Raw genomic sequence first — 27,573 nt, forward strand, 5'->3', positions numbered from 1 at the left:
TTGCCAAGAAAAAGTGTGCACTGGTTTAAAAAAAAAGTTGCCCAAGTTACAAAATCAAACAGCTCCTGAGTCTGGACGATGGCTGCCCTGACTCGGGCATCGAGGCCGGGAGTTCTGCGTCTCGAGCACACACGTAAGGAATGGGGCCTAAGTAACGTGACCCATCCTTCTTTCAGATCCCATGTTGGAGATGGATATTCAAGAATTAGCCAGTCTCACTACGGGACGAGGCGACGTGGAGAATTTCGAAAGGCTCTTCTCAAAGTTGAAAGAAATGAAAGGTAACCCGCTCCACTGGGTCCGCCTCTTACCTCAACTTGGTTCCATGGGGGACTGTGCCCTTCCGTGTTGGGAAAAATCCCCCTGGGGAAAGATTCTTCTTCCTTCATTCTCCTTGTACTCTTCCTCCTCCTCCTCCTCCCCTTGGCCCCGTGCGGTCCGTCTCATTACCGTGGGCTCAGTAAGATCCCCACCACGGCGCTCATACCATTACCATCTGGAGAAGTTAGACGACTTCACACTTCCCAGTAGCTGTAATGACTAGACCATAAACATACGGCTCTGAAACCCCATCTTCCATCTCCCGGTGTTAGAACATCCACGCACTCCAGATTCTCCGGGGCGATGTTCGACGAATCTCTTAAAATGTCTTTGCCCCTAGATAAGGCCGCGACGCTTCCTCACGAGCAAAGAAAGCTGCATGCAGAAAAGGTGAGGCAGCCCGTCGGGTGCTTCCTGAGTATCTACCGATGGTCGGGGCGGGCGGCATCACGACAGGGCGCAGGTGCTTGTTGGGAAAGGGTCTTAGTGTGACATGGGTAAGGAGCCCTGGAGATGTAGTGGCTGGAGCTCTTGGCCACCAGCCGCTCTAGAACAAAGGCGTGGCAGTCTGCTCCTGTAAGGATGACGGCCGAGGGAGCCCAGGGCCCGTCTCTGCCCTGCAGGGTTGCCAGGAGTCGGTGCAATCGACCGCAGTGGGGCTTATTGGGATGGGCACATCCTGACATGTTCTCTTAGTGTACAACCCTGATTTTAGCCTGGGAATCAGTGCCTGCAGGTGGAAGTGCTGGGGCCACCAGGTAAGTTGCGGGCCCGAGGGCAAAGTGTAGAACTGCAGGTCTGTCTGAAGTGAGCTCAAAGCATGGACGGCGTGGGGCAAGAGCTGAAACATAGGCATCACATAAAGCTGGTCGCTCGATTCTCTGCACAGGTGGCCAAAGCATTCTGGATGGCGATCGGGGGCGACAGAGATGAGATTGAAGGCCTCTCATCGGATGAAGAAAACTGAATTATTTGTACTGGAGCTGGACCCGCTGAGATGCTATCCCCCTCCTCACCCGAGTTAAGTGGGGATTGTCCTACTCAGCCTCGGGCTCGTTTGCTGAAGTCCCCATCGTGCTGGCCACCGCGTTGTTGAGGGGCCCCCGTAATGCTCATTTTTCGTCGGTGTTTAAGGAGAAACGTTTCCTCCACAGCACGTTGTCAGGGAGAGAGGAGAATGCTGACAACGAGGAATGCGAGTGTACCGGTTGGCTTTTTGTATGTGGAATGAGGCCCAGAAATGTGTTGTCTGTCTGTCCATTTGCACCTCGTCACCTAGTGAGACCTAGTCAACCTTTGAAGTCGCACTTTTTGGATTCACACCAACTATTGTGGGTCTGGAGCGTGTCCTGGGAGCTGCTTCAAGGGGCCCCTGGCTCTCAGCTGCAAGGCTTTGGATCTGCGTGCGTGTGTGTGCGTGCGTGTGTGTGGTAGGAGAGGCAGGGAGCCTGCAGAGATTTCCGAACAGGCCCGAGAGCAGCAGTGTGTGGTCAGATCCTGAGTTGTGTGTGAGCATGACTGGCGAAATGTCGGAAGTCTCCGTGGCTACTTGAGATGGCAGCGTGTGTTGTCACGCTTCAGTCCCCCAAACCCAGACAAGATTCCCTGTCTTTCTCTATGCACGGCAAACAAGAGAGCCCTGCCGACAGGGGTCCCCAGGGCTGGGGGAAGTGGAGGACCGGGCAGTGACTTTCTGGCTTGATGACCGTGCTGCGGCCTCCGGGGGACATCTATGTGCTTTCTCCTTGGGGCCGGCCAGGTGGACCGAGGCCCAGAGGGAAATTTCCCCAAGGAAGGGTGGGAAGTACAAGCTATCGATCTGGATGGCTGTTACTATGGATGAGTTTTCCACGCTTGTCGGTGCCCTCCCGGTGCTGTTGGTGCTGCTGCCAGTGGCAGGCCGCGTGGCTGGTGCCGGCCCCAAGAGCAGAAGTGGGTCTGGGTCGGGGGAGCTACAAGCTGGGCCCCCTGTGGAAGGAAGCACAGCAGAAGCGAGGGTCGCGCCTCCCTGAGCACCGCAGCCGTGAAGTAGGGGCCCCGAGGAGCGGGCACCTCCCCCAATGGGAGCAGGCAGCAGGAGGCCGCCCAGGGAACCCTGGCCGCGGGCTCGCTGGCTGGACTCTTTCCTCCTCCTCTCGTTCCCGGGACCGCGGAGTCTCAGGCTGGCCACCAGAGTCGGTGTTTGCGCGCCGACTGCGTCGATGGAGGCTGGGGGAGCCGCTCGGGTTGCGCGCTACTGCCTGCAAACGTGGGCCGTTCTCAAGGGTCTCAGGCCGCATGCTTAGGGAAACAACTAGAAAGTGCGTGACCTTGATTTTGTGGATTAAACAAAGCCAGGAGATTAAAATGTGGCCTATTTATAACATCTGCTCATGTGTGATGATGATTTTATTTGTGTTTTTGAGGGGTCGGGGGTGACTAAGGGACGTCTTAATTCCCTTCACTGGATTAGGCATATACTCTTGAGAAGTCAAGCTTTCCACGTGGGCACCTGCCACACCTTCTCACGAGCTGGGGGACCATGGGCCATGGGCACTTCTCAGGCACGCGTGGCCTCTCGTCAAGGCCCAGGGTGAGAGTGATGGCGAGCTAACGCTGCGGTCAAGTGCGTGCACACCCCTGCCCCTACCCCGCCCCCGGAGCAGACCTACAGATATGCCACCTTGAGTTACAACGGCCCGCCGCCTGGCGAAGAGCCTCCGTTTGTCTTTCTTTCACACTCCTGTCTGCCGCACACCGAGGCTGGCACCGAGCAGGGTAGTGAGGCTCCTGCTTGAGAGTTGGGTGAGGGGTCACCCAGTGTGAGGGTCCCAAGCATTGGGAGGTTCTGCTGAGAACATGGTGTGTTATGTAATAATTTTAGGACAATGAAAACATCGATATTTTTATAATTTTAAAATACGCTGTATCCTGCCAGAGTGTGTGAAGATTGACAGAACCAGTTTGCTGGCTCTGCTCCCTATTTATAGAACTTGGCCACACCTGCTTCCGAGAAGCTAGGGATTTGGGGCAGCCAGACTTAACTGGCTGAGTAACGAGATGGGGCTCAGGGACCACAGCCCGGCTAGCTGTTCCTGTGAAAACGATGTGACACAGGCCTCAGGGCAGGTGCCCACTATCGGGAGGTGTGGACACATGCATGTTGAGTGACTGTCACCTTGGGGCAGACTCAACAATAGCCATCAAGGGAGCACACGGGGTGCCTGTGGCCTGGCCTGCCGTGGCCTGCCTTGGGAAAACAGCCTTAGAATCACTGTCTAAGGGTAAGATGAGAGCCCCACAAACTATTCTGAGCTCCGGTGTTTGCTGGTACAAAGCTAATTTTAGCAAACATGTGTCTCATGTGGTGTCCGGGGTTCTGATGGGTGGAGCCAAAGTCCCAGTGGATGCTGCTCTCAGGAGTTAAAATCCCCTTCCAAGCTCACCTCTCCCCAAAATGTTTCAGACAAGCCAATTCTGTGATGGCGTTAAATCATTAAACGTCTGTTCTTTCTAGAGGCGGACAGTGAATGGAAAAAGCGTCCATTCAGTGACAGTCACTGACCCTAATGTACCACCCTAGTGTGAACGTCCCTGTTCCCGAAAGGCCCTGGAAAAGAGACTGCTGAGGGGGTAGGGCAGAGGCTTACACTTGGCTTCTAAGCCCTTACAGTACAGGTCTTACAGGTGCTGTTCAGCTGTGTGCATTGTGCATCACCTCTGCCTGTTGTTGACGTCACAAGCACCGCTCCTGCTGGAGGTCTTTTCCCAAAGTAGGTGCGTTGCCCTGGCACGGCTGGATGTTGCCGGGTTCTGAGGAGCTGCTCCGATTGGTGGAACGAAGACTTCACAAGTCGTTAATAGCAGCCGCGTGGGCCTCCGCTGGAGCCTGGCCGAGCCCCAGCCCAGCCCTGAAATGATCTTTAGTTCTACTTTTGTTCCTGGTGAAGATACCGAATCAAAACCCAGCCCTGGCAGTTATGACTGCATCTTTGGAACACAGGCCTCAGGGTGGGGTGTGTGTGTGGGGGGGGGGGGTCTGTTTTCATATGAAACCTTCTTGTGTATCTCTGTGCATCTGTTAATAGGTCCCAGCCTTTGCTCCACAAAACGTGGAGGTACAGACGGGCCAGATAAAACCATTCATAACCCAGCATCCTGGCTAGGAAGCCTCCCCCGGTTCGATCCTAGGAAGGACTTAACCAGCCGTTGCCTCTGCCCTTCCAAGCAGTTTCTGTTAAGGCCAAAATGAAAACGCAGCCTATGTGAGGCCTGGGGTAGAACTTTCTGGAAAGGACTGGTTAGCTGAGTGGAGAGATGATTTTCTATCTCAAGCCCATGGATATGTTCTGTCGCACAGCAGTGCCCAATCTGGGCAAGTCTCAGAAAGTCTTCCATTAAAGAGGCTGGTCAAGTGACAAGACCAGTCTCACTGTACAACCCTACCAGTGAAGGCCCCCCCTGCCCCCTGGGGTCGCCCGAGGTGGGATTGAAGGTTAGGCAGCCTCAGAGTGGAGGAAAGCGAAACTACCCCAACCCCGTGCCTGTTGCCTCCGTGAGAGCCGGAGCAGATTGGGGAGTTGGCCTCCGTGAGAGCCGGAGCAGATTCAGGAGTCGGCCTCCGTGAAAGCCGGAGCAGATTCAGGAGTCGGCCTCTGTGAGAGCCGGAGCAAATTCAGGAGTCGGCCTCCGTGAGAGCCGGAGCAAATTCAGGAGTCGGCCTCCGTGAGAGCCGGAGCAGATTCAGGAGTCGGCCTCCGTGAGAGCGGGAGCAGATTCAGGAGTCGGCCTCCGTGAGAGCCGGAGCAGATTCAGGAGTCGGCCTCCGTGAGAGCCGGAGCAAATTCAGGAGTCGGCCTCCGTGAGAGCCGGAGCAGATTCAGGAGTCGGCCTCCGTGAGAGCCGGAGCAAATTCAGGAGTCGGCCTCCGTGAGAGCCGGAGCAAATTCAGGAGTCGGCCTCCGTGAGAGCCGGAGCAGATTCAGGAGTCGGCCTCCATGAGAGCCAGTGCAGATTCAGGAGTCGGCCTCCGTGAGAGCCGGAGCAGATTCAGGAGTCGGCCAACAAGTGTGCAGTGTGGACGTTCTTGGTGCCTGGGCAGCAAGGATGCCATCATAACCCAGCTCCGGTGGGAGGAGGAGGCTGGCAAGAGAAGTCTCCAGAAATGACATGGCGGGCAATGTGTGGGCAGCAGGGAACCAGCCACTGGCGCTGTGGGAAGGAGTGGTCACAGAGTGCGTCTTAGAGCATGACTTCTCAAATGCCAGCACTCAGAGACCGGGAGCTACCCCTGAGGGTCTAGGTACAACCCCGAGCTTGCATCTCTAACAACTCTGAGCTGAGAGTCTTGGGACCAGTCGGCCAGCCCACAGCCTTGGAGGAAGAGTAAGGACTGGGACAGACAGACTTCTTAGTGGCGATCGGGCCAGGAACTAAACATGGAGGTGCATGTACCCAGAAATGGACTTCTTCCTCTACAAGCGAAGTGTTAATACACGGACAGGAAGGGGCCAAGGGAAATTCGGCCAGCCTCCAAAGGGCAGACGGGCACGTCCTCTGTAGGGCGGGCACATGCACACATGGTGTACACGTGGTCGCACGGGCTGTGGGGAGAGGCAATGGGGAGCCATGCTCTGTGCCTCCAGAGCTCAGTGAGTTGAAAGGTTTGGGAAACAACACCGTGGTGATGGCTGCCCAGTGTAGTGAGTGGGGTGGGGTGGGGACCGATGCCACTGGGCCAGGCGTTTGGAAGTGGTTAAAGTGGAAAGATGTATTTTGCCACACACAGACAAGGATGGAGCGGAGCCCACCTTGTGTTGGGGAAACCTAGTTGGAGCACTCCCGTTAGGAAAGTGGTGATAAGTAAAGATGGAGTGAGGCTGGAGAGGACTGTGGAGCCAGCACCTACTGAGGGCCCGTGAAGAGCCCCAGGCTTCAGAGTGGAGAAAGCCCGTCACTGCAGTGGCATCTGCAGGGAAGTTGGCAGCAGGACCCATCCACACACCCAGATCAGGTGCAGCTTCCGGAGCTGTGCGCTTTGTTGAGGACCCCAGGCTGTGCTCAGTGAGAGTCCGTCAAGGAAAAAAATGGGGATGCCTTGTTGTCCTTGGCACTCTTGAATTCAAGTGGGTTTTCCCAGGAGCTAACAGGTTTGGGGGCACAGCAGGGAGTGTTGGGCTGCTCCCTGCAGGACCAGCAGCTGCTGCATGGGAGAAAGACGAGGCTGTCTGCTACACCGGTTCTGAGTCCGGGACCCCCCCAGGGTCAGTTCTCTCCTCTCTTAGAGGATTGCTACGAGTCAGCGTTGCCTCAATGGCACTGGGTTTGTAATAGACCCGGTGCCAGTGGGTCCGGCATTGGGCTGTCACCCACAGGGGCTGTGCTCGGAACCCCCCCCCCAGCAGCTTCTCAGGAGAAAGCTGGTGCTGCGCCGTTCTAATCAGCCCTCCAGAGCAGGGGTCCTCAAACTTTTAGACGGGGCCACTTCACTGTCCCTCAGACCCGTTGGAGGGCCGGACTAGAGTTTTAAAAAAAATTGATGAACAAATTCCTATGCACACTGCACAGATCTTATTTTGAAGTAAAAAAACAAATGGGGCAAAAACACCCGGCGGGCCGCAGTTTGAGGACCCCTACTCTAGAGGGTCGCTGCTCATCAGAATCCATTTACTGGCAGTAGGAACAACAGACAATGAGCTGGACGGTGTAGAAACAAATTAGGAATCGGAAAGGTCAGGTCTGGTGGTAGATAGGACTGAGTGGCAAGAGGCAAATGGCGGGCAGAGCCGCGAGGCAGCTGGCTGGAGCAGGCCCAAGCCAAGAGTGGCGGCAGCTGGGGACTGCACAGGCCGGGGGGACTTGGGAACTGAATGCCAGCTTCCTTTGCTAAGATGGTGTTGCGGGGGTTCAGGCTGTGGGCAGGTGCAGGAGTGAGGGGAAGATTCACCTGCTGCAAACTGTGACAGGCTTTGTATGATGCAAGGCCTCGAGATGCTACTGCCTCCCCAAGGCCACAGCAAGAACAGGACGGAGCTCCTGGCCCAGGTGCTTCCCAATGAAAAGTTTATTGGAAGGGCACTTAATGGGGAAGAGGAGGAGGAGGAGAGGTCATGGTCTTTCACAACAAGGTACAAGGCCGGCACAGACGGCACTCTGCTCTGAAGATACAAAAGTTAGAAAAGTCTAAAACACTATAAATACATACAGGCTTTTTACAAACGTCATCGACGGTCAGGACGAAGTCGGTGAGCCTCCTCTAGGGCCTGACCCCTCCCCGCCCCCACCCCAAGGAGAGTCGTGCCCAGCCCGGTCACAGCAGTGGCTGGTTGAGAAGGGGGCGCAGGCTTCTGGACGAGGGCGGCCCCCAACTGTGGGGCCTGGTTTAGGCAACCCCTGGGAAAGGAGCCTGATTCTGAGTCGGCTGCCTGTTTGTCCGGCCTTGCTGCCCCGTGGTGGGCCAACCCGGGGCGGTGTTTCTGGACGCTGAGCCAGGACATGCCCCTGTCTTCCCAGCCACTGTCTGAGGGAGCAGAGGCTTCCCCGACGGTCTCCGGAACGAAATAGTAACCTGTCCTGGATGGTCTTAAGGAATTATTACATAAAATTTTAAAAATCCACTAGAACGCTAGAGTAGCGTTAGAAAAAGCTGCGAACCTCTGGATCCGGTTTACACAACAGGGAGCCCATGTCATGCAGCGGATGTGTTTCTGAAAAGTTGCCCGTGGCTCCACGTGCTCCTGCCGACTGCACACCTCCCTCCACCATGAAGCCAGTGTCGCCGGCCCCGCCCACTCGAGACATGCCCCGTGGTCCTCACAGGGCGAAGTGCGTCCGGCATGAAGATGGTCGCCTGAGGAGGCCGTAGGAAGGGGGCGCTAATGTCACACACAATGGACACCTTAGCTGTGGGGCCACGCCTGAAGCAGGCAGGGGTAAACCCCCTCCGTGCCACCTGAAGTCACCCAAGCGGCAGTGGGGTCCAGAGCTGAACTGGCGCCCCTCGCTCTCATTCACCCGCGTGCAGACTCCTGTCCCTCCTTATAGCACGGCCAGGGCTGAAAGCGCTGGTGGCCCTCTCTGCAGACTCCACACAGGCCTCGCGACATGCCCACACTGCTTCAGGAAAGCCTTTCCCCGTGAGCAGAGTATGTCCAACCCCTAGGAAGTCCGGGGCGGGGGAGGTGGAGAAAACTTAAGTTCAAGATGTGTGCCACAGCCACGTCACGGAGAAGCCGGCCTGCACCGGCAGCCTTGCCCGCACTTGCGCCTGTGCTTCCCACGGTGGAGAGAAGCCCCTGGCCCAACGCTGGGCTCCCTTTAAAATGTCAGCCCTTCTGCCACCTGCCAGGAAGGTAGCCCACTGAGATGCTGCTGCAGCACAGGCCGGTCATCCAAACTGGCCCGGGGGCCACCCACATTCGCACCAGAAGGATCTAAGTTGCTAAATAAAGTTGGCAAAGTAGAGGGGGAGGTGGTGGGGGAAGAGGGATGGGTCAAAGTGGGCTCCTAGTTGAGAACTGGCACTGGTGTGCCTCATGCCTCAGAAGACCCACGTGGCCATGCACAGCGGGAATAGCACCTGTCCCAACCCTAAACGCAACCACGCGTACAGTTGTCGGTAGTGTCGGCAGCGGGCTGGCCCGGGTCTCGTGTCCTGCTCCACAGCCTACTCTAAAGAAAACAAAATCCACAAAACTGCAACTCCATGCCGCCTAGAAGCGACTTTCGGGTCTGAGCACTGATGGTTCTACGGCCCCGTCCAAATGCTGCCAGAGGTCACCGCTGGCTTGGCAAAGTTAGGCTGCACCTTCAGATGGTTCCTGAGTACCTGGAGGGGCGGTGTCAGGTGGTGCTTGCAGGACCTCAGAACCCAGTGCTACCACCCCACCCCCCTGACTCCCCGACTCTGGGGAGGGGTACTAAGATTGCTCCAGCAGACGCCAATGGAATATCTGTTCCCCACGGCGGAGACCTTGCCCGGGAGTCCTCCGGGGCTTCTAGCACTGGTAAGCCGCAGTCCGCTGATGGTTTCACACCAGGCACCAACTTCCGGCCGTGGTGCGTGGCCTCTCGTGCAGAGCTAGGAGTTTAGCATTGTCTTGGCATTCTATGTCAACACCCCCCTAAAGATGGCCAGCACAGGTCTGTATGCTGCTGCTTCAGCTGCGAGTCTCTCTTCCCGTGCCCTCAGGTGGCTTGAAGAACGGCTCTCCTACCCGGGAACCTCAAGGCTAGCGCTCCAGGGGCAGGGGCTGCTGCAGGGGAGGTGCCAGCCCCGGCACCTCCGAACAGCATCACAGTTGAGGTTGATACCTGCCCAAGGTGTTTGTACTCTCTCCCCTTCACCTAGAGTTAAGACGGGGTTTCCATAGGAAACCCCTTTAGATTTCCTAGTATAAATCCATGCAAAAATATGGAGTAAGTCATTTCGTACAAAAAAAAACCCCCCAAACCAGCAGCAAAGACTCAGACCAGTTGCAGGCAGCGGTCTTGTCTGCTGGGTGCTGCAGGAGGCCAGGCGGACATGGCCCTTCCTCCTTTTGAGTCCAGTTGAGATAATTTATAATCGTTTTCTCTTGAAGTGATGCCGGGAGCGGCCCTTCCAGCCCTGTAGTAGCCGCCCCGCTGTGGGCTGTGGTGTGTCCAAGCTCAGGGTGGAGGATGCCCCTGTGCGCCAAGTCGGCCATGTTCAAAGACACCGAAAACAAAAGGCGAACTGCCCTTTCGGTCACCCACGGTGCCTGAGGTGGCCCCTTCTGATCACCCATCTGGCTTGCAGGAGTTTCCAGGTCCAGAGGTGCTGGCAGGTGTCCCCTACAGCAACGTGGGGAGGGGGGCTGCACCTGGGGCAACGAGGGGAGAGTCTGAAGGTGCTGTATCCCACTCTAGTCTCCCCACCTGCCCTACACCCCAGGGCTTTTTGTTTTTTTGATAAAACAAGCATGTTTAAAGGCATATGATAAAAGTCCGCTTAGTTAGTGCAGCCGACTCCAGGAGGCCAGGTAGCCAAGTGCACCAGAAGCCTGAAGGAGCGCTCCCACGTGACCATGGGAAACCCTGCTCCCTAGAATGCTGCTGCAACCGAGACCGTTGGGGGGTGGGGTAGGGGTCGGGGGGCACCCGCCCCTCGCTTCCTGCCACTACTCCACGTGGTGAAGCACAAACCGTGCCCACGCACGGATCCGCCACAGAGCCTGCCAACTCTGCTAGCGGGGAAAGGGCAAGTCTGTGAGTGGCTGACGGAGGAGTTAGCTTTTGCACTGACTTTTGCCCACTGCCCTCTTGTGTCCAGATGTTCTGCTAAACACACTCACTCACGCCCCTCAGGATGGGCTGGAGCGGTGGGGAGGGACCCAGAGAAGCCCCTCCCCAATCCAACTCAGGAGGCGCTGGTGTGATGGCGTCGTGTCAAAAGCGCAGGAGAGCTATGGCCGGTGTGCTCAGGCTCACCCCGACCGGCCCTGTCCAGAGGGGCAGCAGCATCCCAGATCGGTGTCACCAGAAAAGAAGGGCTGGACGACTCCTGCTTTGGTCAAGCCACCAAAGCAGAGGCCATTTCTCCTCCTTCCAACTGAGGGCAGGAGGGCAGAGGGTTCAGCAGGTGCAGCCGCCTATAAATCCCATCTCTGGGTCTGTCCTTGTGTTTTGGAAAACAGGTTGGAGCCACTTGGGTTGAGGGAGAACGGTTGTTTCTTCTTTCTTGACAAGAGTGGGGTGAGCAGAGTTCTGGTGTTTTCTCCAACTCCCACGGGCCCACTTCCCCAGGGCCCACCGCCCCCTCCCAGCCTCCCCTCCACGCCCAAGGTCTCTAGGACACACTGGAACAGCGGATGCTTGGGGAGCCCATCTGCGTGAGGACCTTGTCAAGCCACTGCAGAGGGCCATTCAGGTGCAGCTCGATCCAGCAGGGGGTACTGGTCACTGTCTGTCTCCTGTAAGAAACAGGGCGGGCATTAGAAATGGGGCAGCGGTGCAGGTAACAGTCAAGATGCCCTTTACTGCGCTGGTGGGCGCTCTTCCTCCTGAAGCTTGAGAGGCGTCCTACCTACAGGGCCCTACCCTGAAGGCGGCGGTTGTCTTATTTCTAACGGCCCCCATCCAGGGAATGCACAGAGCACATCTTGCAGGGGGAAGGAGGTGGCTCTTTCGGACTTAAACATGTACGGCAAATTCCAAGGTTGCCAAAGGCTCCCCACTCCCAGGGCCAGGCATCCCTGGCTCCCGAGTGGCACGCACTTGCACATCTCCCGCCTCTCGACCCTACCCACCGAGATGACGTGTGTCTGTCTCATGAGCGACTGTTTTTTTCTAGCATAGCGCAGACGGAACCCGCACGCCACCAGTTCCCAGTTTGCTGATCGAATTGCCCATCTATGGCCTTATTTTGGAAAATCTTACAAGTTGAGCGAGCCGTGGAACAATTACTGGAAAAACCCAAGGCACGCCACACGTTTCTTTTCCCCAAAGCGCTCTGTCTGAGTCCAGGCCGGTCGGTGACGCAGCTGCCGCCGAGCTCCCCACGGCTCCCACTGAGCGAAGGCTATCTGACGGCTGGAACCAGCGGGCCAGCTGGAGGTGAGCGGTCTGGGCCCCGCGCCCTGTGCGGCCACCTCACAGCGAGCAGGCCTGAAACCTTACTCTCCTTGGCCCAAGAGACGGGAGGAGGGCAAGGCTGTTCTGGGAAGGGGCCGCACCTACCCGTCAGACTGCTGCAGTGTTGCCAGGCGGCGGCAGGGGGGCGTGGGGCGGGGTGCGCTCAGGACAGGGTGTGCTGACAGTGGTCCTGCCTGGTAATCCAGAGCCCCCAGGGAGGGTTGTCCACCAGCAAGGAGCCTCTCTCCAGCTCTCAGAACTGGAGGTGCCGCCAGGCCAGGGATCCTGTCCTAGGTCACCACCTCCCTGCCCCCCTCACTTGGTCTACACTTCTAATGTGGGGGGGGTTCAGAAGTAGACCCACCGACCCAGGCTGGGTCAGCCGGTGCCTGAGCGGGACAGTGCAGCCCTGCAGGGCAGTTGTGGCGTAAGGAGGCCAAACGGGCTGCCTCTTTGTTCTCTGAGGTTTACCTTCACACTAAAATATGTATATTCATTTCCTACCCTTTCACTCCTGGTCCCTGAGTGGTCTAAGCTGGGGCGAAAGGGTTGGCGACCACGTTTCCTTGGCGGGATCACTAGGCTGAGCTGACTGTGTCAGCCAGCTCGGGGTGGCGCATTCTCTTAAGGTCTGAGCCCTGGGACGGCTCAACTGGGCACTGACTCTGGCTTCCAGAAAGGCCCCAGGCACAAAGGTGCTAGACTGTGCCCCAATGGGAAAGGACCCGGAGGACAGCGGCTCCCACATGGTCACCAGAAGAGAAGGGCTTATGGCCCGAAACCCTCTCAGGAGGACCTGACTTTCCGTAAGTCATGCTCATGTGGATTTCATTACACACGGTGGCCCCGAGCCAGAGCTGAGATGGGTCTGGCCTGGGTGCAGAATGACTGCGAAACAAATGTGTGCCAAACATCTGGAAACATGAAGCGAAAGGGAGAGTTAAGTTGCAATGGTGCTGGCTCGCGCTGCTGAATGGGTGCCTCCGCAGTCGGCCGTGGGGAGCCCCTGGGGGGCATAGGCCTGCCTCCGGGGACACTCGTTTGTGTGGGAAGGAAGGCAACCAGACTCTAAACCAGAACCAGAGAAGCAAGCCCCAGGGACTCACCGGAACAGAGCAGACCCCCTGTGCCCCCAGCCCCAGCTGTGAGCAGGCCACGTTTAAATCCAGTTCTGAAGAACTGAAAGAATCTCTCTCTCCTGGACAGGACAGCTTTGTTCCTTCACACCTTCTGTCAGGACTACCCAGCCCTCCCCCTCCCGCCCTTGCCTCTCAGGTCCTCAGAGTAAGGCGGGGCTTCCTGAAGACCCCCATTCAACAGCAAGATTTCCAAAGTCCGTGGTACCACCCCTGGGGGCGGGGTAACAGCGATGATCTCCAGGGGCTGCCAAGGCAGATACCTACACTTTATCTTGCATTATGGGCCATAGCTCAAACGCTTTTCATTGCTAGTGGGGTGACGGCTTAATGGCTTTGTTTCTGAAAAGGGGGTGGAAGGCCTACTAAGTTTGGGAATGGATGTTCTAAAGCACCCAACTCATGCCAAGAATGCCAAGGTTCTAGAACCTGCCCTTCCCACTAGCGATGGGCAAGTCCCCCTCCCGCCCTGGACCTCGGCCGCTCTTGGTCTGCCTGGCTGTGCCCGCCCTGGTACTCAGCCTCCAGGCCCCACACCAGCAGTGCTGGCCTAGCTGGTGTCAGGACCCCCCTCTCTGGCCCACACTGACCTGTACTCGGCCCCCCAGCCCTTGACGAAGCTCATGCGGATGGTGCACATGCGGGTCAGCTGGTAGACGGCCTCGAAGCCCTGGTTGACGGACTGAGCCAGGAGGGCGGCAAACTCCTGGTTGTTGAAGATCTTCAGGTTGCAGCCTGGCAGCAAGACAAAAGCCAGTGTTTGAGGGGACAGAAAGGGCTGCTCTCCATGGTCCCTCCTAGCTAAAGCCTAGGCCACCCAGAATGGCACAGAGCCAAATTGGTGGCAGCCCCGCTCCACACTCGGCACCATGCTAGTGAGACTGGCTTGGTCCCTCCCCACCTCCCTGGGCAGATGCAACTGGCAGGTAAGCACCCATTCTGAGTCACAGGGAAGGAAGAGGGGACAGGATACACAGCACGAGGGAGAGTGCTGAGAGGTGGGCCTGCCCAGGGCCAAAGGAGCCAGAAACCAGGTGCCGGCTGTGGTACTGGGCGATGCTGACCATCTATCGGTGGTGCTACTGTAGGAGTTACCTTTGCTATTTCACACCATGGATTAGGAAGAGTAGCAGCCTTATCCATGCTTTGGAGTGCTGAAGTAGCATCACTAGTGTTAAGACTAATCAGGCTGGAGAGCCAATTTAAGAAGCCCATATCTATGATTTTATTTCTCTAGAAGCCCTCCTGGTACCAAAATGAGGGCACTGGTTGGGAAAAGTTGAGACCCTGAAACATGGGACGGGAACATATGGGCTGATGACCCAGAAGAGGAGGACATTGAGCCCTTAGAAACAACTGACCCACCCCAGTCAATAGATCCGCCCCTCCCAGCTGAAAGAATTAATTCACAATCCACACCTAAACAGCTTAATCAAACTATTCAAGTTGATATGCCAGGTGGGGCTGCATCAGTAGCATTACCCGAGGGAGATGCCTTACAAGATATTGCTGAGAGCACCCAGGAAACACCCTCACCACCCATTATTTCCGCTAGACCTGTCACTACAATTAAGTCTCAGAAAGCTCCTAAAGGTGAGGTTGAGATGATTACCCAAGAAAAAGTGTGCTATATTCATAAAGACCTGCTCGAGTTTTCAAATACATACAAGCAGAGCCTGGGGAATATCCCTGGGAATGGTTACTAAGGGTGTGGGACACTTGTGCACGAAATGTAGTATTAGACCAGTCTGAGTTTCTGGATATGGAACCCCTAAGCACAGACTCTTCTTTCAATGTCTCTGTGAGACAGGCTAAGAGAGGACTACCTGGCGGCCCTCAAGACTTGAAGGACTGCCAGTGTCTCACAACTGTCTCACGGGAGTGAGTTGCACTGAGTCATTTGTACTGCTTTATAATTTAACTGTTCATTTCTTGTGTTATATATCTATGTGTATAAATATATGTGTGTGTGTATATATATATATATATATATATATATATTATTAGCAACTGGTTTTGTCTCTCTAGAGAACCCTGTCTGACACATTTTGATACCAGGAGTGGGGTACTTAGGAAAGACTTTATTGTCATATGGCACAATATTAATGTTTCTGTTTCTTCAGACACATTTTTGAAATAACGATCAGGTTTCTGTTTCATTTTTTCTTTGAGAGGGCCAGAACTGTCCAGGAAGGTAATCTTGGATGTGGTGTCTGACAGTGTGCCCAGTAGAACATCGATACTGTATCACAAAAGTAAAGCTGGTAACACACCATAAAAGGAGCCGATGCTCCCATCAGATGGCCTCGGGGCTCAGAGCTCATCATGATAGAAATCCTCGTCATGGAGCTGCCTGCCGACATCTGTGGCCTCGCTGGTGAGAAACAAGTCCTGGTTCTCCAGAATCTCTGCTTCAGAGATTTCTGTTGCCACCCACGTCCATTTCCTCGATTAGAGGAAGCGCCTCCTCTTGGGCAATGCCCTGATTCCTGGGGACCACCCAAGATAAGAGCTCTTGGGGATCAAGTGTGCCATTGGCATCTTTGTCGTAACTGACCCAGACCCCTCAGGAATGAAGGTCCAATTGTAATTGTCCAATTACCCTGTCTAATACAGTAACCATTCATGAACCTGTCTCTTTCAACAAGCATCCATTCTGGGTCTTCAGCTGCAGTTGGATCCTGCCTGTAACCACCAAGAAATTCTTCCAAACTAACAAATCCATCACTGTTTTTGTCGTGTTCTTCTAACGCTTCTTGAATGACAAATTCCATCATATAATCAACTTCTTCAGGGTGCTCGAAAGCAATGAATTCTTCAAGATTCAAACGAGGATCTGTGTCCTGATTAGCTTTTTTCAAATTGTTTCTTGCCCTTTAAATGAAGCAGCCTAAGACTCCTCCTCTACGTCATCCAGGGCCAAGTTTTCATCAAAGTTGATCACCCGATCGTACATCTGAATGTTGTATTCATCCCAAGACACCACGGTGGCAGCCAGGAAAGCCAAAAGAAAACAGCCAAGCAGAGGGCCCTGTGTGCCTTCCACTCCAATTCTGAGACAGTTAGTTGATTGTGCCAACCTGGCTAATAAATACATGTGGGGTTTATTGAAGGGCAGAGGGATAAATGGCTCGGTGAGCCTCACCTTTCCAGTTCTCAGGTCTCTTGCTTCCTGATGGTCAGACCAGGGTGCAGCTGCCTTAGCCAGTTCCCCGCTGTAGCTGGCAAGGCTTACTTCATGCAAGACATCCCCAAGGAGAAGCTGCATGGACCTACTCCATGCAGCTCTCGGTGCTGGAGCAGCTGTGTGGAGACCCCTGCCGGCGCTGAGATGCTTACACATTCAGTGACTCGGCTTTCCTCCTGCAGTCAGCATCATAGTGTGTGTTTTGTGAGATGGAGGAGGACTTTGTGGATTAGTGTCGGTCATATGGGCTAATGTTGGACGTGTGGGCTTGGGCAGCACTGGGTTGGGATGTTTTCTTGATGTGCACTTACCCTTTATATAAAACTCCTTCTTATACTCATGAGTTTCTGTGGATTTGTTTCTCTAATGTACCCAGACTAACACAAGTTCCTCAGAGGAATCCCCGTGCTGAGACCGGGAGGGAGCCAGCAGGCTAGGTCACAGTTCAGTCTCTGGGCACAAGGCTGGATCGGGGTGACATTCACAGCAATGTGAAGGTGTGCCAAATTCTCCAGACAATAAAACTCCAGCAGGCACCAATAAAGTTTAAAATAACGTTCTTATTGGAATGCCCACTCCCCAAGTGCCAGGAATGCATCAACCGGGGAAACAGAGACAAAAGCAGACACCAGAAATGCCCACAAGGTGAGCTGAGGTAACGCTTATTACTGGGCCCACTGTGGGCCACGCCCCCCCATCCTGCTGCGTGACTCTGGGCTGGGTACTCACTCTTCCTGGGCCTGTGCTTCTAGGATGAGAGTGGGGTGGGGAGGTGGTGTCTGTGAGCTAACACACACCGTCAGCACACACTCAGCCCTCAATTATTAAAAAAAAAAGATGGGGTTGAGGGAGGGGCGGGCTGACTGCCAAGAATGAAAGTTCACTTCCTCTTCTCCCTTTCTGCAAGGAGGGAGGGAGGCGGAGCAGGGCCAGCACCAGGGCGATCCCCAGCAGAGCCCACTGTCATCAGTCCTAGCTCCGCCACTTGTCACCCATTATGGCTGGAACTCTCGGATTGGCATATCCCACCCCTAGACACTGCGCAAAGTGACCTTGTTTGAAAACGGTCTTTGAAGACATTCCCATGAACTCACAGCAGAACAACAAACCCACGGACATGGAGCTGAGTGCGGCCAACAGGGGACCTACGCAGGGCTCCGGCGACGGTCAGTCTTTCACAAGAGCAGACCGCTGCTGACGGGCTTTAACCTTGCAGTTAGCAGGCCAGTGTCCGGTGGGCACACATCCACATTGTCCTTGTAAAACCAGACGGCGGGAAGGTGGCCGTGGGAAGACGCACCTGGAGTTGCCAGAACCTCGGAGAGAAGGATTTTCCCTTAAAGGTGACAGCATGGCCTGGCCAGCGTGTGGCTTCGGCCTTCTAGCCTCCAGGCCTGGGAAACAATGCGTGCCTATGCTGAGAAGTGTCCCTGCCCTACCCATGTGGGGTACTGTGCTTCCTACGGTGGTCCCCGGAAACCACCACCTTCGCCATGGCGCTCAATCTCCCTGTACCTGGCGAGGACAAAGTGAGGTCCAGGCATGAGGACCTGAGGTCTGCCCAGGGAGCAGGGCATTGTCCAGACTCTCTGCACTCTCAGATTGACCCGGCCTACGGCCCACTGTCCACTGCCCACCCCTCCTCTGCCCGCAGAAGAGGCTGTGTCACAAGGGCACAGTCTGTACATGCTGCCGCCCGGTCTCAGCCCTGTCCAAGTGTGCAGTACAGGTGGGTTTTATCAGCCCTGTGGGAAAGCCCTCAATGGTGCCCCAGGAGATCCACGCTTTCTCAGGCCCTTCCACGGCCACCCCGTCATTCCCAGGCAACCACCCCGCTGAGCTGCCTCCTACCCATTCCTGGAGACCCGGGAGCCTTCTCCTTCTAGATACAGCCACCCCACCCCCCTCTCCTCCCAAACCTGCCTGCTTGTGCTGCTCTCCTGGTGCTCAGCACCCCTCCCTTATGTCAAACCCAGCCGTGTCTCCAGCTCACATACCCTGCCAGTCTGTGAGGTCTCTGTGCAGACAGGAGCAGGGTTCTGGCCACCTCTCTACCCCCTCTGCCCATGGCAAGGGCCCCATGTGCTGCTTGTGCCAGACGAGGGAAGGAGTGGCGCCGCCATAGCGGCCGAGCACGCACTCATTCACGCCTTCAGCAAGCACAGTATCAGCTGCTGAGAGACAGACCCACGCGTGGCGACACGCACTTCCTGTGGATGCGGGGAAAGGTCGGAAAGCCGAAACTGCAGCACCCCAGGCATGCAGGGCCAGGGAGGAGACCGGCAGGTGGGCGGGGAGGGTGTGCTGGGCATTACCTGGTGGGATCTTGCAGACGGTGGCGGGGTGCCAGCTGTAGCGCTGGTTACAGTTGGGAGACTGGACGAAAATGGCACTGTCGCTGAGGCACTCTGCAAAGACCTCCCCTCCGATGTAGTACAGCCGCACGCCGCGCCCTACAGAGATCGGGTCGGGCAGGTCAGCGCCCCTGTGCCCACACCCAGCAGCGAGGCTGGCAGGGGCCACAGGGACAGGGGGCAGGGTCACCATGGGCCAACGGGTGAGCACCTCATCCACTTCACCAGGCCAATGGGGCCCCTGTGTCCATGCTCAACACCAGCCGTGGGGCTCAATCAGGAGTCAGTTCTGAGTCACAGCACCCTGACAGGAAGGACCAACGCAGGGCTGCCCGCTGGCGGTCCCAGTGCTGGAACGAAGCAGACAGCCATATCTTGCGCCCCACAGAGCGCGGCCTGTGGGTTCGAACCGCTGACCCTTCTTAGCCACCACCATGTCCTTTCCCACTGTGCCACCCGGGCTTCTATAGCCAAGCCACTCAACCTCTGGGCCTCAGTTGTTCCCCTTAAAGGGAGGCAATAAGAGGGGGCTGCCTGGTTTTCCCAGGTCTGCCCAGCTTCCCACCTTTGAGGGGATGCAGTCTGACCACGTCTCTATCGCTGGGTTAAATGACAGATGTCCTCATTTTCCTTCGCGGACAGGGTTTGATTTTTGCAAGTTTTGCCTGACAGGGTTGGTGAGACATACAGCTGATGCCTGGTAAGTGTCAGCAGCAACAGCAGCAAAAGCAGAGTGATGTTTTAGGCACAGCGAAGGCCCGATCAACTCTCCTGCCAGCTAGTCATGCCGCCGCCGCCATCGCTACTGCTGCTATTGCTACTCCTACAAGATCCCTTCCTGCTCTCTCCAGAGGCTCAATCCACAGGCTTCCTTCAGAGGCAGCAGACACTCCCAGAGTCCGTCGCTGCAGGGCCAGCCCAGCGCCACCCCCTGGATCTTTCTCCTCTTCCAGCAGCATTTTCATGCACTTCATGTCCTAATTCACCCCCGATGGCTCGACTGGATTCATAATTGGCAAGGCCACCTCTCGACAGCTATATAAACAGTGAGCTCTCTGCTCAGCCCAGGATGGTCCCTTTTCCTGCAGGAGAAAGTCCCCATCTGCGTCTTGGGGAAGAGGTCCCCTGGGCTGGAAAACCGAGCCAGACTGCAGGCCCAGAGGCAAGTGGGGCAGAAGGCAGGTGGCCAGCCTCCAGGGCACTTGATGCCCACTCCCTCTCCAGCGGCTGATTCCCCGATGGCTGTGCGTCTCTGTTCTTCTCACAGGTGTGCAGCGCATCACGTTGCTCGACAGAGCGGGGAAGCTGCCCGGCTCACCTCACCCAAGTGTGAGAGGCCCAGGTGGAGACGGGAGGCTCCAGTCAAAAGGAGAAAAATAAAACCCTTGATCATTTGGAAAACAATTATTAACAGATGGAATCGTATGAAAACAATACGCAGACACCCAGAATCCATATATTTTTAAAGCAAAAAATATGGAGAGTGGACGGGAAGGCATGCGTTTATCAGGTTGGGGTGGTCCGTTCCTTCTGACTCACTCTGAGGTCTCTGTAGCTCCACAGGACCACCAGGCTGCCTGTTTCCTTCAACGAGAACCCAGAGGCCTGCTGGTCCCAGTGGGGCAGAGCCCCATCCTCTGCCCTGCCCAGCTCCCGAGCCAACCCTGGAGCCCTCTGCCAGTGCTGGGGGCCCTGGGCAAGTGGGAGAAAGGCCTCCTGGCACATCTGCACAGCCTTTCCACATGTGCCCTTCTCTCATTCTGGGCACCTTGTGAATGGGGCATTCTGAATAACCTTCTCATGCCCTGCCATTGATCCGATGCCGACTCAGAAGTGCCTGCAACTTATCTTTCTTCCAGGGAGCGGCTGGCCATGAGCACAGGGCTGGCAGCACAGCCCACAGTGTATAAGAGACGCCCTCCTTCTCCTCATGCCCAGCTCTCTGCCAGCTCTACCTGTTGCTGCAAGAGGAGCGGGTTGTCTAGCCATCAGCTGTGGGTACTGAGGGGCATGTCGCTGAGAGAATGGTGAATCTGCTTTGGTCACAAAGTCCCTTCCTGATGGCCTCCAGCAAGTGTTTTCTTCTGCTTCCACATTTTCAGAGACGAAGTCTTCTCTCTACCCAGTCAGCCTCCTAAACGGGGCTGTCGAATTGGGGTGGAGTTCTGTGCAGAGGTGGTACAGGCAGGGGGCATGAGGTGGGGTGGGAGAGAGGTGGGGTTGTCCTACCGATATGCCTCCGGGTGAGCTCCACGGCCGCATTCCTGTTGACATTGGAGAGCAGTCCAAGGCAGAAGCGCTCGGAGTTGGAGGGGTCGGTAAAGCCGTCCACTGTCATGGATGGCTGCGAGGCGTGGAAGGTCTCCCCGACGCGCTGGTTCAGCTCGTAGTAGGAGATGGAGCACCAGAAGGCCGGCTCGCAGTAGGTCACTGGCTGCAGGTCTGCAGAGACAGGTCAGCCGATCACTGTGCGCCTTGGAGGCTTTGAAAATGACTACCCTCCACCCCCTCATGGAGGGGATCGATAGCACCCCCCCCACGCCCATGCCTTTTATGGAAAAACTTGTGGGGCCCCATAGGACAAGGCACCCCGGGCTATTTAGCGCATCCAGGGCCTTCCACTTTATGTGTTTGTGTTGAGAGCCACCGATGTATTTGTAGCTGGTCCAGGCCCAGCCTGGCCTAGCCAGGGTTGACACCACTTGCAAAGGGCCAAACCTCCACGCCAGAGGACGCTGCCCTGCTCACACCACCTCTCAGCAATGCTGGCCAGCCAAGCAGTCAACTTCCAGGAGGGAGACCCCACCCCGCAGGGATCTGGCTCACCAGCCTTTTGAAAGGCACGAAGCCCAAGAGGGAAGAGGCTGCCCCACAAGGAGGGCCTGGGTACCCCCTACTTTGGAATGATTCCTGGCCTCCCTTTGGCAACCAGGTGCACGGTCTCCTCTCAGGGTGAAGTGAAGGTTCTTATGGGGAAGGAGGGGCAGACCCTAACACCCTTGGAAAGTGTCACCTGGGGGTCAGGGCACCTCCAGCAGCTTTCTCAGCATCAGCAACACTGCCACCTGGGGCTGGAGAATCCTCTGCTCCGGGGGGTGGGGGAGTTGTGACTATAGTCAGCGGCCCCCCCCCCCCCGCCCCGAAGATATGATGACCAAAATTGTCTCCAGACATTTTTTACTGTCTTTTGGGGGACGGGGAGAGAGCAAAAGCAATCACCCCTGCACATCAAGGTCAATTAACAGAATATATTCCATGAAGACAATGTTTTACATGCCACATTGCTGAATATTGACTGGGGTCTTCAAAGCCCACCAGCAGCCGTCTACGCCGCAGGGATCCTCAAACTTTTTAAACAGGGGCCAGTTTCACTGTCCCTCAGACCTGTTGGAGGGCCAGACTATAGTTAAAAAACAAAACAAAACTATGAACAAATACCTATGCACACTGCACATATCTTATTTTGAAGTAAAAAAACAAAAGGGGGAAATACACCGGCGGGCCGGATAAATGTCCTTGGCGGGCGGCATGTGGCCCGCGGGCCATAGTTTGAGGACCCCTGGTCTACAGTGTAACTGCTGACCCTCCTCTCCTGTGCAGAGGGAAACCAGAGTAATGGAAGCCAAGGACGCACGGAACCAAGAGCCCCTGGAACATCTCTTCGGGGGATCAGGAGAACAAGATGGTCCCCAACTACCACCACCACCAACTGCTGTGGAAGGGGCTGCCTTAGACGATTCAGGAGGGCAGGGGAGGAAAAGGTAGAACCAAACTCAAAACCACGAAAGAGGCCAGGATTGCTGGTCAGACAGAGACCAGGGGAACCCGCAAAGCTATGTGCCTTGATCACCCTTCGGGGCGCAGAACAACTCGCCTTGGTGCCTGGATTTCCAGCCCAACAATAGTCAGGTATACAAGGGGAACAAGAGCCCTGGGGAGACCGCATACCTTAGACGAAGCAACCCCTTGGGACCAAGAGGGCAGCAGTGACCCAAGGCCAAGGTTCGGAAAACAGGCGGCAGGGAAACAGACACAGGGAGGACGAAGGACAAGGGTGGGTACTTTGAGGGGATGATGGCAATGAGCGAGAAGAAACAAAACGTGTCTGAATCAACAAATGAAAAACGGATGGTCTGCGCTGTAAACCCTCACCCAATTCACATCCAAAATGCCGTCCCCTGTGAAGAGCCACAGAGGGCTCCAGGGCCACGAGCCCAGGCTTCAGCGGGGGCGGGGCAGTAGTCCACCCCAGGCAGACCCTGACAAGCCGTCAATGAGAACGCCAATGCAACTCCCCGAGTGAGCTCAAGCCTCCGCCGATTCCTCCCCCAAGAGGTGGGGGGACCTCTTTACCACCTGGAGCTGTCTGGGTAGCCGGAGAGATTGTCTGTAAAGTACACAGGACAGACAACACAGGACATCGATCAAGCACTCCACGGATGGCATGGACCACAGCGACCATATGACCGTGAGGACATCCCGTGTCCCTCTTGACTCTCATCTGCAAAGGGGCGAGGCGGCCTTGTCCCTTGCTCTCTGCTCAGCGTGCAGCCAGCCCAGGGATCTGGGCGGCTTCAAGGAGCAGGGAGGCAGGCTAGGGCGCAGGGCCAGAGTGATGGTTAGGGAATATGTCAACTGGCCACTCCTAGGTAAGGGAGTGATGGGTCCCAACTTACAGGTAACTGTCTGATGACACCTCCTTGGGGATGTAGGCTTTTCTATAAAAGCGAGAGTGCGAGCAAGTTGGACTCTCTTTGTCCTCTTGCCTTTGGCTGGAGCTGAATCTCCCATCTGGTTCCCTCATCTCCTGTTGTGTTGTGTGGCCCGCCCGTCCTAAGAAATGTCAATGGACTACCAATGGTAGATTCATTCGGCCAACTTTGGATTCCTATTACGTCTGCACCCACCAGCCTGTGCCCCCTACCGTCTCTGCTTCATCATCCTGCTTCCTGTTGTGCATCAGCTTCCACAAGTTGGCTACTTATACAAGGGGGGACACCATTTCTTGGTACCACTGCCTTTTGGTACACACCGAAATCTCTTAGCAGAATGCTGCCTGAAGGCAGGTAGGCAGGCCTGTGAAGCCTCACTGGTTTTGCTTCTCTGGAGAACCCAACCTGACACAGCCAGCATCACTGGTGCCCTGGGCCCAAGGGTGGGCTGAGCCACGGGAGGCCCAGCGGGCTTGGCTCAGCGCCAACATTCCAATGAGATAAGCTTCATTCTAAACAATGTGGTCACCAACATTTCAGCTGTGTTGCTTTGGAAACATAAGAAAATAAATTTTAAAAATCCAAGAACAATCCAAGCATTCAAAGGATCCAAGACAACATACCCGGAACAATAGGTATTGCGAAGGGGCTGCCGGCCAGGTGAAGAAGACCCAGTTCTTGCGTGGACTCTGCTGACCTTGCTGCGTGACCTTGGAGACTGCTCTCTGGGCTCTGTTTGCTAGCCTGGGCCATGACTACAGTGTCTTCGAAGGCATCCAAACCAGGCCATCTAGGCCACTGTCTGCACGGAGCCGTCAGAGCAGGCAGGTTGGGCTGATCACACTACTACCCCGGGCTTCCCCAGTAAGATGCCAAACAGAGCACAGGGCTCTCGCCCCCAGAGGACCAGCCCCTGGCCTCAGTCCAGGTCTGAGCACATGAGCCAGGCCCCCAGGAGTACTGGCAGAGCCCACCCACCAGAGTGAGAGGAGCCAGCAGCTAGGGAACACGGTGCTGAGGCCATCCGCTAGGAAGGTGTGGGCTCTGGCTTCAAGGAGGCTCGGGCATGAGATGGCAGCTTGGAGACCTTGGCCAAGAGGTCCTCCTCCCAAGCAGATCTGAGCTCTGCCCCAACCACCACTGGACAGGCATCCTAGCAGGAAGAGAAGAGGCCTGGTACATAATCAGCAAGATACCCCATTGGGGTTGCTGTGTGGTCAGGCCAGAGGCCATGCTTGAAGGCTGCCGGTTTCAGAGTGCTGTCTGGCGGAGGCAACCAGCATTCAGGAGCGGCAGGAACCAGGCCTGCCCATCCAGCCACATGTTGCCTATTCCCTAGAAACAAGGGAAAGGCAGCCCGGCCTGTGCCTACCCCTCCTTGCCCCTCAGCTTTTCTCCATGGCAATTCTGGGAGCGGAGCTTCAGACCACAGCTGCAGCCATACCTCCGGGGCCTGCCTGGACCGCACTTTTTTTTTTTTAAATCATTTTATTAGGGACTCACGACTCTTATCACATCCAGCCATTGGCACACTTTTCTTTTTAACCATCTGCGTGCCCTTCCCAAAGGCCGTGTTCACACCAGTCAGTACAAGCAAAAGGAATGATCAAGAAGCTGGCACAGAAGACTGCTACCCACCGGCTAACCAAGCGGAGACAACTCCTGAAGAGGCGTGCCGCTGGGCTCTGCGCTTCCTAGCAGACCAAGCTGAACGAGAGCGAGCTGTGTGCCTTGGCTTCAGTTTGTGATTGGACAAGGCTTACGAGTGATGCGGGGAAACTGGACAAGGCTTACGAGTGATGCGGGGAAACTGGACAAGGCTTACGAGTGATGCAGGTTGTCTTAGCCCAAAATCTTAACGGAAATCTCTCAGGAGAATGCTGCCGGATGGAAGGAAGGAAGGAAGAAAGGAAAGGAGAAGGGAGGATGCAGAGGGAGGAAAGGGAGAAGGGGAGAAAAGCTAAGGAAGAAAGGAAAGGCGGGGACGAAAGGGAGGAGGGCGCCGGCATGGAAGGGAAGAGGAAAAAGGCAGGAGGACAGGGCGAGCAAGGAGGGAAAGGAAGGAAGGAAGGGCAGGCAGAGAGAGAGAGAGAGGACGCGCACAGGCCCTGCGCAGCTGGCCCACCCACTGCCCGGTTCCATGGGTTCTGTGCGGAGTGCAGAGGCAGTTTGACTGGAGGCCACTGCCGCAATAGGACCTGGAGACAGGCCATTGAAAGGCCCCTCTGGAGGACAGCTTTCTGTAGCTGGTGGAGGCCAGGCCTTGGCTCCCTAAGCTGACGATGATGCACACACCTAGGAGGGCGGCCAGAGGCACGTGCCAGACCTTCCCTTCCACAGCCGGTGTCCTGGGCAGGCCTGGGGGTCTGTGCCCATCTCAAGCTCCAGGCGAGGTGATGGGGTCTCAGCCTCCCTTGGCCCCGCCCCCACCAGCATGGAGGCAGCCAGGCTCTCCCCTGGGGGCCTGGGCCCCTGAATTCATGGTGGGCTCCCGCTGCCTAATACACCAGGCTGGCTTCAGTTTGTTCCAAGCTGGCATGGACGTCTGTTTTGTTTAAAGGAAAAGAAAACAGAATAAAACCCCGAAGGAAACACTTGGATTACGGGACGCCTATTGAAAACATGTGCACCAAAGCCAAATACGGTAAAGGGAGGGGGAGGGGGGAAGCCAGAGATGGGTGGGGGTGGGGTGTAACTTTCTACTATAAATTGAAAGCAGAGCCTGGACACAGGCCAGGAGCACCAATGACATGGCAGGGTCAAAATGTAAACAGCAGAGGCCTGGCTTAGGCTGTGTCCCCTGGGGCTGTAAGAGGCAACTCGAGCTGCATGTTCTGATCCCCGTGTCCCTCTCACAGGAGAGAGAGAGAGAGAGAGAGAGAGAGAGAGAGACCTGCTGACGGCCGGCCGTGCCTTTCCCTCTCACAGAACTCTTTGAAGGGGGCTGATGGAGCGGGAAGCATCACCCCCCTCCCCGCTCCATACAGAACCAGTCCGGGGTATCTGGGTCACCTTTGCTGGAGGGGTAGTCCCCCACCCGTCACCCACAGTCTCAACCCAGCACTGTCCTCTGAGATTAGGGGGGAGGAAGAGGCGCAATTCCAACCTATGCCAAAAGAAGGAGCTCTGCAAACCAAGCTGTGCACAGAGACACTCCCCCCCCCCCCCCCCCCCGCTCCCCGCCCCCAGGCTCGAGTTACCTAGCACCAGCCCTGGCCAGCACCGCAGTCTCAGAGCAGGGCGGTACGACACCGGGCATCGCGGACTCTGGTCTGTGATTCACAGGTGACCCGAGCCAGATGAGGCCTGGCGCGGAGCAGCATGGGGCACCTGGAGCCCCGTCCCGTCTTTGGAAGACAGGGGTCTTGCCACTGGCCCTGCCAGCCACTGGGCTTTCTCTCTTGGCATGCGGAGCCACACTGCCCCCATGCACTCTGGGACGTGCATCACCACTCTTAACTCCAGCTTCATCCGGCCTGGGCCACGCACCCATATACCTTACTGCCCTCAGCCAAGGCCTCACCCAGAACACCTCACTCTAAAGCAGGAACATCGATCACCCGGCAGGACCCAGCTCCTTATCGTTTTCCTACCCACCTCCCCCTCTTCCCCTCCACTGGCCCCAATCCCTCTGACTTAACCGCTTAGGAAATTCCAGGTGAGTCACGGAGCACCATGTGTCACAATAGGAACATCACCTGCTCATATCCCCTTCCCAGAAAAACCAGGCCTCCCTCCCTGGCTCTGGGGTCACCAGAGCGGCCTCTGCTGCAGGAAGGGCAGCCTTCCTGAGCGCCAGGCCAAGAATGGCTGCCGTGGAGAGGAGAGGGAAGGAGGTGCCTTGTCCTGTGCCGGCTCCGGTTTCACAGTCCCTTCTTTGAGAGAAACGGTCCCATGTCCCGAGGCAAGGCCTGCCCTTTTCCAGGAAGCGCCCACTGTGTACCTGGCCACCAAGAAGAAACACACAGTCTCTGTTCTCGACTTCTGGGGCCCCGCCTTCCATTGGCCTGTCCGCCCAAGGCTGACCGACTTCAGCCCCCTCCTCTCCACTCAAACCGCTCTCCCCGAAGGCCTCCACTGACACTCAACAGGAACCCAGACGGAGCTGCTCACGGCCACGGCCACTGCCAGCTGTCCTCTGAGCGCTCCCTGGCCCGCTGCTTCCCTCGCTGTGGTCTCGCCCTCACTTCGTCCTTTACATCGCCCAGCTCACAGACGTAGGCGCCTCTCTGCGATCTTCCCCACCACATCCCGAGTGTGTCTCCGAGCTTGCGCCCTTGGTACCTGGCACT

General features: G+C 56.3%; 2 protein-coding genes across 2 annotated transcripts in view; one reads left to right on the top strand and one right to left on the bottom strand.

Annotated features, from left to right (window-relative positions):
* The window catches only part of AAGAB (alpha and gamma adaptin binding protein), a 43,338-nt gene extending 40,652 nt beyond the window's left edge, over positions 1-2,686 (top strand). Inside the window, exons 8-10 of the mRNA XM_075535377.1 lie at positions 177-281; positions 662-711; positions 1,211-2,686. Of these exons, the coding sequence (XP_075391492.1) occupies positions 177-281; positions 662-711; positions 1,211-1,288 (233 nt within the window). The 3' untranslated portion in view covers positions 1,289-2,686. The remainder of the gene's footprint in view (positions 1-176; positions 282-661; positions 712-1,210) is intronic.
* A 4,668-nt stretch (positions 2,687-7,354) lies between these two features.
* The window catches only part of SMAD3 (SMAD family member 3), a 137,983-nt gene continuing 117,764 nt past the window's right edge, over positions 7,355-27,573 (bottom strand). The window contains exons 6-9 of the mRNA XM_075535186.1: positions 20,799-21,011; positions 18,531-18,668; positions 13,619-13,763; positions 7,355-11,231 (exon numbers count right to left, since the gene is read on the bottom strand). Of these exons, the coding sequence (XP_075391301.1) occupies positions 11,108-11,231; positions 13,619-13,763; positions 18,531-18,668; positions 20,799-21,011 (620 nt within the window). The 3' untranslated portion in view covers positions 7,355-11,107. The remainder of the gene's footprint in view (positions 11,232-13,618; positions 13,764-18,530; positions 18,669-20,798; positions 21,012-27,573) is intronic.

Source organism: Tenrec ecaudatus, chromosome 17, assembly GCF_050624435.1.
Source record: "Tenrec ecaudatus isolate mTenEca1 chromosome 17, mTenEca1.hap1, whole genome shotgun sequence".
Classification (NCBI taxonomy): domain Eukaryota; kingdom Metazoa; phylum Chordata; class Mammalia; order Afrosoricida; family Tenrecidae; genus Tenrec; species Tenrec ecaudatus.